Genomic DNA, 13,457 nt, shown 5'->3' with positions numbered 1-13,457 from the left:
CACCTCAAATATACATAAAGAGACCATCGATTTTCTGGATCTCACTTTGTATGTAGAAGCAGGATCATTAAATACAAAAACCTTTTTCAAAAAAACCGACTGTAACACAGCCATTAAAAAGACTAGTCTACATCATCCTACGTGGCTAAACAATGTCCCCAAGGGACAACTAACTAGGATACGAAGGAACTGCTCCAATATACAAACTTTTGAAGAACAGTCAAAAATAATAAAACACAGGTATTCGGAAAAAGGGTATAACACACAACACATAGAAAAGGAAATCATACATATAAAAGGAAAGGATCGTTCAGAATTTTTGGCTGATAACAAATCAAAAATTAAAAAAGATAACACCCATATAGAGTATGCATTCATCACTAAATACAACATACATGCTAATAAAATAGAACAAATCTTGAAAAAACATTGGGCAATTTTAAAAAAAGATGAGGTCCTGGGCAAGGTCATACCTGATCGACCAACAGTTATTTACAAAAAAGCCGATAATTTGAAAAACCAATTAGCTCCAAGTCTCCTACCTATACATAATCCCAAGCCTAGTAAAAACTTCCTGCTTTCCCAAAAGACGGCGGGATTTCACAAATGTGGTGCCTGTTCTACATGTACGTACCAAAAGAAGAAAACCACGACCTTTATAGGTACTTATACAAATAGGACATATTCCATTAAAAAGTTCATTCACTGCACATCCACATATGTAATATACTTATTGCAATGTGGGTGTGGAGCACAATATATAGGCAGAACCACCAGACCAGTACATGTCAGACTCCGAGAACACTTCAATAACATCAGAACTAATAAAATAGAACATAGTGTCCCAAGGCATTGCAACACCTGCACATCCTTCAATTGGTCCAATATGATTGCCATTGGCATAGACTCTATTGAGAAACACTGGAGAGGAGGTAATAAAATGCAGGAGTTAGCCAAAAAAGAGGCGCAATGGATATATAATTTAAAAACATTGAAGAACGGGTTAAATCAAGATATTGACCTCATGGGATTATTATAATATTCCCAGTTAGGCATTCCCTTCTTCCTCTCTTTTTCTTTAAGTTAAATTTCTGAATTTGGAATAACACATTAAATATGTATCTAACTGCTATTTCCTCTTCTTTATAGAATATCTAAGGAGGGTACGCCTCTAATATTGCTATTTTTATATGTGTGCAAGTTGGAAATCCCATCGTATTAACATATATCTGAACACACATGTTTGGGGTTTATCCTGATTTCATTTGTCTCTTTTGGAATGTACATATATGCGGATCTACATGATACCTAATTTCATTATTCCATACTTGGTATTTTTTTATATATTATATATATTTTTATATATATATATATTTTTTAGAATTTTTGTAAATAATTTTTCTCGGAATATATATAATAATAATATTTTTTTGTAGTTTTTTTCCCTTTATATACATATTTTTTCTTTATTTATTTTTATTTTTATTTTTATTTTTATTTTTCTTCCCCTCCTCCCCTTTTTTTATATATATATATTTTTTTAATAACATTTTTTCCATTATATATATATATTTTTTATTTTTATTTATATTCTTTTGGAGAGCACCCAGTGGTTAATATCCTAATAGATGCCAATGGTCTCTTTTAGATCCGCATAGATACCTTTTTATTAGTCTGGATTCTTATCATTGTACTTTATTTTATATATTTTTTATCGTATATGTTCTGTTTCATTTTGGATTGGTTATATATTTCTCATGGGGGTTCCGGCTGTCAGTGAGCGTTTTTTACGCCCACTGCCACCCGGGTTTTGGAGCTCGTTTCACCACATGCGTTCCATGGTTGGAATGCAAGAATCATTATGATGATATGCGTTCCACTGCTGAAACGCGGAAGTACGCACACGCCAGTAAGGACGTACGACGTCAATCTAAGATTGCCCAATGAGAAAGCGGATGACGGAAACCCGGAAGTGCCCGATCCCGCTGTTTTTCGGAATACCAAATAGAAGTCACCTGGAGCCATGGATATAAAACAAGAACTTTTCGGAACAGCACTCACATCCCTGAAGAAGTCTTCTAAGACGAAACGCGTTGGATTGAGTATATTATATATATTTTTATTGTATTTGTTTTTATTTATATTTGTTCCTGTATTTACACGGTACTTCAGCTGATATACCATCTGCATATCTATCCATTTACCATCTTGGTCCACTTGCTAGTGGAGACATGCTCGCTGATTGTTACCTTGATGTAAGTACAATCAGTGAAATAAACTTTTGATATTTTTGTACAGTACTACTCTATGTATATTCCTTTTGTATCCCTTTGAGGATCTAATATCTGGAGGATTTTTACCGTACAAGCCAGACATTGAATTGCTACACATACCCTGTAAGGGAGACAAGCGCAGAACAACTATACTTTTTGTAAGTTTTCCACCTCCTGGATATATAACTCTTTGTCCTTTCATACTTCACCATATTGTTCCATTTTGTTCTAGATCTGTTGCAAGATCCCGCCCTATTTTAAGGTTGTATCTTCTATTTGATGTGCTATCCCTCTTTTTAGTGGATATTGCTTGTTTAGCCATATTTGCTATTTCTGTTTTAGATCCTATAAACAACTCTGAATCCTCTACTCACTGCACTACCTACGCACACACTACATTCCTGACATACACAGGAATATACAATATAAAACATTTCTTGCACTGCGCAGAACAAATAAAGGGCCTTTTTTCTCATTCAAGGGCTCTTAAGCAGGTCTCTACGCATGGGCTGCCCTGGAAAAGCATTGAACCAACATGCTCACTTTGAGAGGGGGTGGCTGTGGTTGGTGATGACACAGTTCCCTCGCCGCGGCTGACAGCGAGACAAGAGCCGGCCGGGGGGGATCCTTCAGGTGGCCATTAGGCCACCTCTTGGGCCCCCCATGACAGGGGGAACACGGGGACATTTGGGGGCGGTATTTTTTGCCGCCCCCCGAGTGCCTGCAGGACCATAAACGGGAATGGCGTTCCTGCACTAAAAAAAGTGCAGGAACGCCGTTCCCACGCGTTCCTGCAGGACTCGAGCCCTGGGTGTATTAATTAAGGGTGTGTGGATTAATTAAGGGGGGTGTATTAATTAAGGGGGAGTGAGGATTAATTAAGGGGGTGTGGATTAATTAAGTGGGGTGTATTAATTAAGGGGGAGTGAGGATTCATTAAGGGGGTGTATTAATTAAGGGGTGTGTGGATTAATTAAGGGGGTATATTAATTAAGGGGGGAGTGAGGATTAATTAGGGGGGTGTATTAATTAAGGGGGGTGGATTAATTAAGAGGGGTGTATTAAGGGGGAGTGAGGATTAATTAAGGGGGTGGATTAATTAAGGGGTGTGTGGATTAATTAAGGGGGTGTATTAAGGGGGAGTGAGGGTTAATTAAGGGGGTGTATTAATTAAGGGGGTGTATCAATTAAGGGAGGTGTGGATTAATTAACGGGGGTGTATTAATTAAGGGGGAGTGAGGATTAATTAAGGGGGGTGTATTAACTAAGGGGGGTGTGGATTAATTAAGGGGGTGTATTAATTAAGGGGGACTGAGGATTAATTAAGGGGTGTATTAATTAAGGGTTGTGTGGATTAATTAAGGGGGTGTATTAATTAAGGGGGGAGTGAGGATTAATTAGGGGGTGATTAATTAGGGGGGTGTATTAATTAAGGGTGTGTGGATTAATTAAGGGGGTGTGGATTAATTAAGGGGGTGTGGATTAATTAAGGGGGAGTGAGGATTAATTAAGGGGGGTGTATTAATTAAGGGGTGTGTGGATTAATTAAGGGGGATGGATTAATTAAGGGGGATGGATTAATTAAGGGGGTGTATTAATTAAGGGGTATGTGGATTCATTAAGGGGGCTGTATTAATTAAGGGGGGGTTGGATTAATTAAGGGGGATGTATTAATTAAGGGGGGTGTGGATTAATTAGGGGGTGTATTAATTAAGGGGGAGGGAGGATTAATTAAGGGGGTTGTATTAATTGAGAGGGGTGTATTAATTAAGGGGGGTGTATTAATTAAGGGGGGTGTGGATTAATTAAGGGGGGTGTATTAATTAAGGGAGGAGTGAGGATGAATTAAGGTGTATTAATTATGGGGGTGTATTAATTAGGGGGGTGTATTAATTAAGGGGGTGTGGATTAATTAAGGGGGGTGTGGATTAATTAAGGGGGTGTGGATTAATTAAGGGGGTGTATTAATTAAGGGGGGGTGAGGATTAATTAAGGGGGTGTATTAATTAAGGGGTGTGTGGATTAATTAAGGGGGATGGATTAATTAAGGGGGATGAGGATTCATTAAGGGGTGTGTGGATTAATTAAGGGGGTATATTAATTAAGGGGGGAGTGAGGATTAATTAGGGGGGTGTATTAATTAAGGGGGGTGGATTAATTAAGAGGGGTGTATTAAGGGGGAGTGAGGATTAATTAAGGGGGTGGATTAATTAAGGGGTGTGTGGATTAATTAAGGGGGTGTATTAAGGGGGAGTGAGGGTTAATTAAGGGGGTATATTAATTAAGGGGGTGTATCAATTAAGGGAGGTGTGGATTAATTAACGGGGGTGTATTAATTAAGGGGGAGTGAGGATTAATTAAGGGGGGTGTATTAACTAAGGGGGGTGTGGATTAATTAAGGGGGTGTATTAATTAAGGGGGACTGAGGATTAATTAAGGGGTGTATTAATTAAGGGTTGTGTGGATTAATTAAGGGGGTGTATTAATTAAGGGGGGAGTGAGGATTAATTAGGGGGTGATTAATTAGGGGGGTGTATTAATTAAGGGTGTGTGGATTAATTAAGGGGGTGTGGATTAATTAAGGGTGTGTGGATTAATTAAGGGGGAGTGAGGATTAATTAAGGGGGGTGTATTAATTAAGGGGTGTGTGGATTAATTAAGGGGGTGGATTAATTAAGGGGGATGGATTAATTAAGGGGGTGTATTAATTAAGGGGTGTGTGGATTCATTAAGGGGGCTGTATTAATTAAGGGGGGGTTGGATTAATTAAGGGGGATGTATTAATTAAGGGGGGTGTGGATTAATTAGGGGGTGTATTAATTAAGGGGGAGGGAGGATTAATTAAGGGGGTTGTATTAATTGAGAGGGGTGTATTAATTAAGGGGGGTGTATTAATTAAGGGGGGTGTGGATTAATTAAGGGGGGTGTATTAATTAAGGGAGGAGTGAGGATGAATTAAGGTGTATTAATTATGGGGGTGTATTAATTAGGGGGGTGTATTAATTAAGGGGGTGTGGATTAATTAAGGGGGGTGTGGATTAATTAAGGGGGTGTGGATTAATTAAGGGGGTGTATTAATTAAGGGGGGGTGAGGATTAATTAAGGGGGTGTATTAATTAAGGGGTGTGTGGATTAATTAAGGGGGATGGATTAATTAAGGGGGATGGATTAATTAAGGGGGTGTAATAATTAAGGGGGGTGTGGATTAATTAAGGGGTGTGTGGATTAATTAAGGGGGGTGTGGATTAATTAAGGGGGTGTATTAATTAAGGGGGGGTGAGGATTAATTAAGGGGGTTGTATTAATTGAGAGGGGTGTATTAATTAAGGGGGTGTGGATTAATTAAGGGGGATGTATTAATTAAGGGGGAGTGAGGATTTATTAAGGGGGGTGGATTACTTAAGGGGGGTAGATCAATTAAGAGGGGTGTATTAAGGGGGAGTGAGGATTAATTAAGGGGGTAGATTAATTAAGGGGGGTGGATTAATTAAGAGGGGTGTATTAAGGGGGAGTTAGGATTAATTAAGGGAGTGGATTAATTAAGGGGGGTGTGGATTAATTAAGGGGGTGTATTAAGGGGGAGTGAGGGTTAATTAAGGGGGTGTATTAATTAAGGGGGTGTATTAATTAAGGGAGGTGTGGATTAATTAAGGGGGGTGTATTAATTAAGGGGGAGTGAGGATTAATTAAGGGGGGTGTATTAACTAAGGGGGGTGTGGATTAATTAAGGGGGGTGGATTAATTAAGGGGGATGGATTAATTAAGGAGGTGTAATAATTAAGGGGGTGTGGATTAATTAAGGGGGGTGTGGATTAATTAAGGGGGGGTGGATTAATTAAGGGGGTGTATTAATTAAGGGGGAGTGAGGATTAATTAAGGGGGTTGTATTAATTGAGAAGGGTGTATTAATTAAGGGGGGTGTGGATTAATTAAGGGGGATGTATTAATTAAGGGGGAGTGAGGATTTATTAAGGGGGGTGTATTAATTAAGGGGGGTGTGGATTAATTAAGGGGGTGTATTAATTAAGGAGGGTGTGCATTAATTAAAGGGGGCTGTGGATTAAAGAATTAAAGGGGGGAGGTTTAAATAAATAAAGCTGGCTTTTACTAAAACTAGTGTCTAAGCAGCAATTGATCACATTAGTTGGCATCTGGTGGGGAGCATATGGCTATCACATGGGGCTATTTAATAAAAGAAGGGGGGGCATTAGAATATTATATATTTCTCACCCTCTCCCCCACCCATTGGCAAGATGTGGGGGCCCTAATATTAATATTCAGGGGGACGACCTAGTGTCCCTCCCAAGACCGCACCTGGGGGTGACAGATGGGAGCCTAAATAAAGTTTCATTTAACAATGAGGAAGGTTAAGATGATATAGTTCAGTGCCCCCAAATAGTGGACTAATAGTGCCATTTGGTTCACAGATCAAATAAGAAAGGATAACTAAAAGAGGGAAACCACTACACCTGGTACAAGCTAGCGGAAAAATGATCCCACGCTAAGGTTCAAAATATGCCATTTGAAATACCCTGGGATGTCTTCTTTAAGAAATGGTATGGCTTTATGGGGTATTTGGATTATATAGCCTGGTAAAATACTCTAAAATGGGACATGGGCACAGCGTAAAAATGTAAAGTTTGAAAAAAAATGGAATGGCTGTGTCCCAAATGTGCCCCTCCGATGTTCACATATACCTGGCAAAGGTACATACGGGGGTATTTTTGTACTCAGCAGACATAGCTGAGCAACATATGAAGTATTATACAGTGGTATTACATGGTACAGATCCCTGTAAGGTGTCAACCATCTTGTGGATATAAAATAAATGCTGCTGCAAGTCACTGTTTAGCAAATGTGACTCCATTTTGCCTGCTAGTAGCAGAATCTTAAAGGCACAGAGACATTTTTTTCTCTCTTAAACTCTATTTATTTAGTGAAATGAGGCTTGTGTCTATCTTATTATACAGTCCAGGCCGTAAGAAGCCTGAAAATCATATTTTTTCCCCTCAAACTTGACAGACTTACAGCTGTTTGCAATCAGGGTCGGTGCAAGGATTTTTGACTACACAGGCGAAGATGCATTTTGCCGCCCCTCCTCCCCCCCAAAAAATGCATCTTTACCTGTGTGTCATGTAACCCCCCCTTTTGAATTTCTTACCCCTTCAGTGTTTTATATCCTATCATTTGAATATCTTACTCCCTTTTTCTCCTTTGTGTGTCTTATACCCGCTTTGCTGTGTTTTATCTCCTTGTGTTTCTCTTACAACCCATTTTTTTATTTTTTACTGACTCCAGCCCCCTACTCTGTCTCTTTCTTCTCACCAGCTCCTTTGTGTGGCTCTGTTTTCCCCAAAGTCCCTTTGTACGTCTCTTTCTCCCCACAACCCTTCTGTCTGTCTGTGTGTCCTCGCTCAGCCCCTCTGTTTGTCTCTTTGCCGGCCCGTGTGCATTCAGCCTCTATGAGTTTCTCTTTGTGCCCCCCAACAATCCTGTGTCTTTCAATGCCCCCTCCCCCTATACCTTTCATTGTCCCACCCCCTACTGTGCCTTTAAATGTCCCCCACCTTTTATTGCCTCCCCTGAACCTTTTATTATTCCTCTCCTGTAACTTTTTTGCCCCCCCCTCCTTTAACTCTTATTTTACCTCCCTCCCCTCCTGTAACTCTTATTTTCCCTCCATTTCCTCCTGTAACTTATTGCCCCCCTCCCCTCCTGTAACTCTTCTTGTCCCCCTCCCCTACTGTAACTCTTATTGTCCCTCCCCTCCTGTAAATCGTATTGTCCCTCCCCTCCTGTAAATCTTATTCCCCCCCCCGTAACTCTTCTTGTCACCCTTCCTGTAACTCTTCTTGTCCCCCTCCCCTACTGTAACTCTTATTGTCCCTCCCATCCTGTAAATCTTATTCCCCCCTCCTGTAACTCTTCTTGTCCCCCCTCCTGTAACTTGTATTGTCCCCCCTCCTGTAACTCTTTTTTTCCCCTCTGCAACTTTTATTGCCCCCTCCTGTAACTCTTCTTCCCCCCTGTAACTTTTATTGTCCCCCCTCCTATAACTCTTCTTCCCTTCCCTCCCGTAACTTGTATTGTTCCCCACTCCCCTCCTACCTTTCATTGTGCCCCCTTCTTCTCTCTCCATGTAGCGTGGTTGAGCGGGCGGTACACGGTAGAGGATTCTGTTTCCTTTCCCGGTCCCGGGAAGCAGTTTGTTGCATCTCCTGTCAGACCGGGTAAACTGCTGCCTGCCCACTCAGCCACTCTACACGCAATGACCGGCAGGAGGGGAGCACTATGCAGGGTCACCCGAGGATTGCGCCCCCCGGGCCGGTGCGCCCTAAGGCGGCCGCTTGTGCCGCCTTATGGTAGCACCGGCCCTGTTTGCAATGAACAAATCAAACAAAAGCAATTGAAATAGTTCAACTCAATGAATGCTTCCAAATTCAACTGAAAATGTACCTTGTAGCGACTGCTCCATTCTCAAAATGACTTAACGACCTGAATAGAATCCCTCACAACATACAAATATGCAAAACAGGTGTTGTCTCAAGCACACATGATGCAACTAGTCAAGGGCTTCATTAGATGCATCAGGTGTGCTTGAGTTGCAATACTTGAAATACCTGAACTGGCTAGGGGTTTGTTGAGTGTCACATTTGACTGCATGTGAAAAATATGGCTATTCAAAAGAATGGCCCACAAAGTAAAGAGAAACGATCATAGCCCTTCACAAACAAGGAACAGGATTCAAAAAGATAGTGTAGGAACAGACTGTTCCTAGAGACACGTTGGAAGCATAGTTTGCAAGTTCAAAGATGAAGGAACAGTGGTTACACTACCTGGACAGGGCAGAAAAAGAAAGCTATCAATGGCTGAACCAGATTTCTGAGAAGGCAGGTTGTGAAAAAATCTAGAATTACTGCAAAATACCTGAAGAAAGATTTGGTGGCAACAGGAACTGAGCTTTCAGTGAGCAAGGTAAGGCATGTACTACACTCAGAAAGCTTCCATGCCAGAACCCCAAGACATATACCACTACTGACCCAAAAGCACAAAAAAAAGGTGAGCGCCGATATGCTCAAAACATGTAAATAGGCCACAGAAGTTTTGGGATTCTGTTCTCTGGTGTGATGAAACATAACTGGAACTTTTCAACCCAAAGGATCAGCAATATATATGGAGGAAGAAGAAATAAGCATATACTAAAAAGAACACTCTGACCTTCAGTTAAGCAATGAGGTGGCTTGTGATGCTGTGGGGCTGCTTTACAACCTTTGGCACTGGAAACCTGCAGTGGGTGGAAGGCAAGATGGATTCATTGAAGTATCAGGAAATCCTTGGAGAAAGCGGCTTGCCATCTGTGAGGAAGCTGAAGCTTTGGCCTCATTGGACCTTCTAACAAGACACTGATCTCAAACATACCTCAAATTCCACCTTGACTTTTTAGCAGAAGAAGTCCTGCAACATGATAATCACAGTCACCTGACTTTAACCCCATAGAAAATCTCTGGTGGGATTTGAAGAAGACAGTTGCAGCACACAAATCCAAGAATATTACTGAACTAGAGACCGTTGCTCATAGACAATGATAAACTAAGATTGCATTGAAACTCTGCCAGAAGTTGGTGTCTGGCTGTGCATTTCATTCACAGCAAGTCATAACAGCAATATGGTGCTCTACTAAATACTAACGATGTTTGTCATGAAGGGGTTGAATCGTTTTGAGACTGGAGAAGTCATTACAGTTGCATTTTCAGTCGAAATTGAAGAAATCACTTGTGTCAAGCTATTTCAATTGCTTTTGTTTGATCTGTTCTTTGCAAACAGCTGAAAGTCTATACAATTTGACAATAAACATGGTTTTCAATGTGGGTCGAATAATTTTGATTACGACTGTACATCATTTTGATTCCAAATAAACCTTTAGAAATGCATCATTCCAGGAACAGCAGCCGGTTTCGATCTCTGTGAGAAAACTGGATCCTGCAAAGATTCATACTGAAGTAAGGGTGAAGCACTACATTTATTAGTGACACGATGATCATATGAGGAATTTTTTTTTAATTGCCCATTATTTCTCTATATTGTCTCTTTCTTAAAAAAAATTTTTATTTCATCTGTTTAATTAATTTTACCATACTAGTCTCCATTTTTTTTGTTTTTTTTAACTATCTTAAGTCGTGAATAAACCAACAGCAAAACGTGGTCAACTTCAAAGAGGGTTTGCATTTAGACTATAAGCACTTTATAAACAGTATGAATATAGGAGAAAAAAATAAAATATAGATTAGTTATAATCGACAGTTGCATATGGAGAATCAGCTAGGACCAGGTGCAGCTTGTGAAGTGAAACATGACTGAATGTCTTCATACATTTCACGTTATATATTGTAATATATTGCAATGTTTTTGTCACACTGTGTAGCACGGTGGTATCCAGTATTACTCCCATACCACTTCACACAATAATACAGAGCAGTGTCTGCTATCTCTGTTTTACGAATGGTAAAGTTATACTCTGTTGCCGCACTGTTAATGGAGGAAGTAAAACGATCTGAAGATATTCCAGGTCCATATCTTGGAGAAGAAACTGAATGGTGATTGTATATAATAAGCTGGGGAGCTTCTCCTGGGATCTGTTTTAATAAATACACCCAGTCTCCATCCTTAACTCCAACATTACAGGTAAAAGTTACACTTTGCCCAACATTCACTGCAGGGTTCGATGGTGTCAGCAATACTGTCTGAGATTCAGCATCTGGGAGAGTGAAAATACATGTGAGAAACAAACTGAGTAAACATTATAAATCACTAATAAGCAGAACTGGTACATACATGGAATCCAGATCAATGCACAACATACAGACAGTAACGTATTCATGGTCAGATATAAGGTGTCTGTGCTCTGTACATGCTGTGATAGAGATGTATTTATACCTTGAACGTGGGATATTGTGGAGCTACTGATGCAAATTTATCATAGGCAGTTATTAATGAGGTTATCGTTGATAGATCTATGTCAAATAAGGTTTATAAATTATATCAAAAACAGTTAATCACAACTGAAAATAAAAATCTAAAGTTAGTGATATAGCTTGAAATAAAATAAAACCAAGCAAAAACTAAAACTAACTAGATTTCTAAGCATTCATCACAGTGTGTGAATATCATTACAGAAGGTAATTGACACATAGATTGATTATGAAATATTGAGTTTAAACAATTTATGATAAGCAACATATTTAAATTAATGCATGTGATAAACAAAGTGAAACATTATTATATATGAATAATAAGCATAACGTATACATACATGAAATCCAGATCAATGCACAGCATATAGACAGTAATGTATTCATGGTCAGATATAAGATGTCTATTTGTGCTCTGTACATGCTGTGATAGCGCTGTATTTATACCTTGAACATGGGATATTGTGGAGCTAATGATGCAAATTTATCACATGTAGTTATTAATTAGGTTATCTTTGATAGATCTATGTCAAATAAGGTTCTAAATAATATCAAAAAGAATTAATCACAGCTGAAAATAAAAATATAAAGCTAGTGATATAGCTTGAAATAAAATAAAACCAAGCAAAAACTAAAACTAACTAGATTTCTAAGTATTTATCACAGTGTGTGAATATCATTACAGAAGGTAATTGACACATAGATTGATTATGAAATATTGATTCCAAGCAATGTATGATAAGCAAAATATTTAAATTAATATATGTGATAAACAAACTGAGTAAACATTATAAATGACTAATAAGCAGAACTGGTACGCACATGAAATCCAGATCAATGCACAGCATACAGACAGTAATGTATTCATGGTCAGATATAAGGTGTCTGTGCTCTGTACATGCTGGGATAGAGCTGTATTTATACCTTAAACGTGGATTATTGTGGAGCTACCGATGCAAATTTATCACAAGCAAAATATTTGGGCTGAAAATTATTTTTCGCTCCTGACAGTGGGCAAAACATACAAATATAGTGATTTCTCTGTAAATTTGTGATTTCTGTGGAAAAAACACCTCCAGATTTAAAGTAATTTAGGTGTCCTGGCAAGTAATGTTTAAATGTTTTATTAAATGTTTATTATTTATGTATTTATTATTTATTTGCTATTTTTTGTTTCAGTGTGCATAGATAGCACATTATTAAATGGAAACTTGGTTGGACTGAAAAACAATTTACCAAATAATGAAGTAACAGGCAAAGAAACAGTGTTGTATATACAGTTGCAAGAAAAAGTATGTGAACCCTTTGGAATTATATGGATTTCTGCACAAATTGGTCATAAAATGTGATCTGATCATCATCTAAGTCACAACAGTAGACAATCACAGTCTGCTTAAACTAATAACACACAAAGAATGAAATGTTGCCATGTTTTTTTTTTTTTTAAATTCTTTATTTTTGAAGCGCATGAGGGTTACAAACATTCTCATTATGCCTTGCCAGCTATAGCAAGATGAGAGTAAACAATGAATTAAACAAAAAAGGCATAGTAGCATATCAACGCACATTTTTGTGTTAGTGGTTCAAGAGAGACGTTGTTTTAACGCATTAAGTAATAGTTTAGTGGTAATACAGCTTAATAGTCATGGGCTGCTTAGTGTGTATATTTAGTTTGATCATACTTTGTTAACATGCATACAAAATTGCTTAAAGGTAAGTTGCTGATTCACACGCTGTTCATGCATGTCCTATGGATTTGTTACGACAGAGTGGACAGGGTAGGTATATAGGTAAAGGCGTTATTTAAGTCGTGCATTAGATAACAGGTAGAATTTGTACCACCACAACAGCTAGTGCTAGCAGGATAACAAACAAACATTAACAGTGGTATGGCTTCTCATATATTGCACATTTTGTGTATTTTTACGATCAATACAAGAGTGAATCCATAACTAGAAGTATGTGAGGGCTATTTGGGCTTAGTAACATAAGTTAGTAGTGTGCAGGGCACACTCACAGTAGAATAACATGAAGGAGTTAATACCCGTGGGTAGTAACCTAGCGAGACAGGGTGGTGATCCCCAAAAAACTGGTAAGGTTTAACCTATACCCTTTGCATAGAGTCTCCCACCGCTGAATGGTAAGTAGTATGGGCCTCCCCGATCAGCCACCCATCTCCCCCAGACCTTTGCACAGTCCAGCGTTACAGTCTTAG

At 38.9% G+C, this 13,457-nt stretch overlaps 1 protein-coding gene across 2 annotated transcripts in view; it reads right to left on the bottom strand.

The window, feature by feature from the left end:
* Positions 1-11,642, bottom strand: part of LOC134611593 (immunoglobulin lambda-1 light chain-like) — a 565,493-nt gene extending 553,851 nt beyond the window's left edge. Inside the window, exons 1-2 of one of the 2 annotated variants that reach the window (XM_063455623.1) lie at positions 11,584-11,642; positions 10,703-11,028 (exon numbers count right to left, since the gene is read on the bottom strand). In XM_063455623.1, the coding sequence (XP_063311693.1) occupies positions 10,703-11,028; positions 11,584-11,629 (372 nt within the window). In that variant the 5' untranslated portion in view covers positions 11,630-11,642. Of the gene's footprint in view, positions 1-10,702; positions 11,029-11,105; positions 11,164-11,583 lie in introns of those variants that run through there. The other variant, XM_063455622.1, reaches the window with a different exon arrangement.
* Between the last annotated feature and the right edge of the window lie 1,815 nt (positions 11,643-13,457).

This window comes from Pelobates fuscus, chromosome 5 (genome assembly GCF_036172605.1).
Source record: "Pelobates fuscus isolate aPelFus1 chromosome 5, aPelFus1.pri, whole genome shotgun sequence".
NCBI lineage: Eukaryota > Metazoa > Chordata > Amphibia > Anura > Pelobatidae > Pelobates > Pelobates fuscus.
The sequence above is the reverse complement of the archived record's forward strand: the minus strand, read 5'-3'. Positions and strand labels throughout refer to the sequence as shown.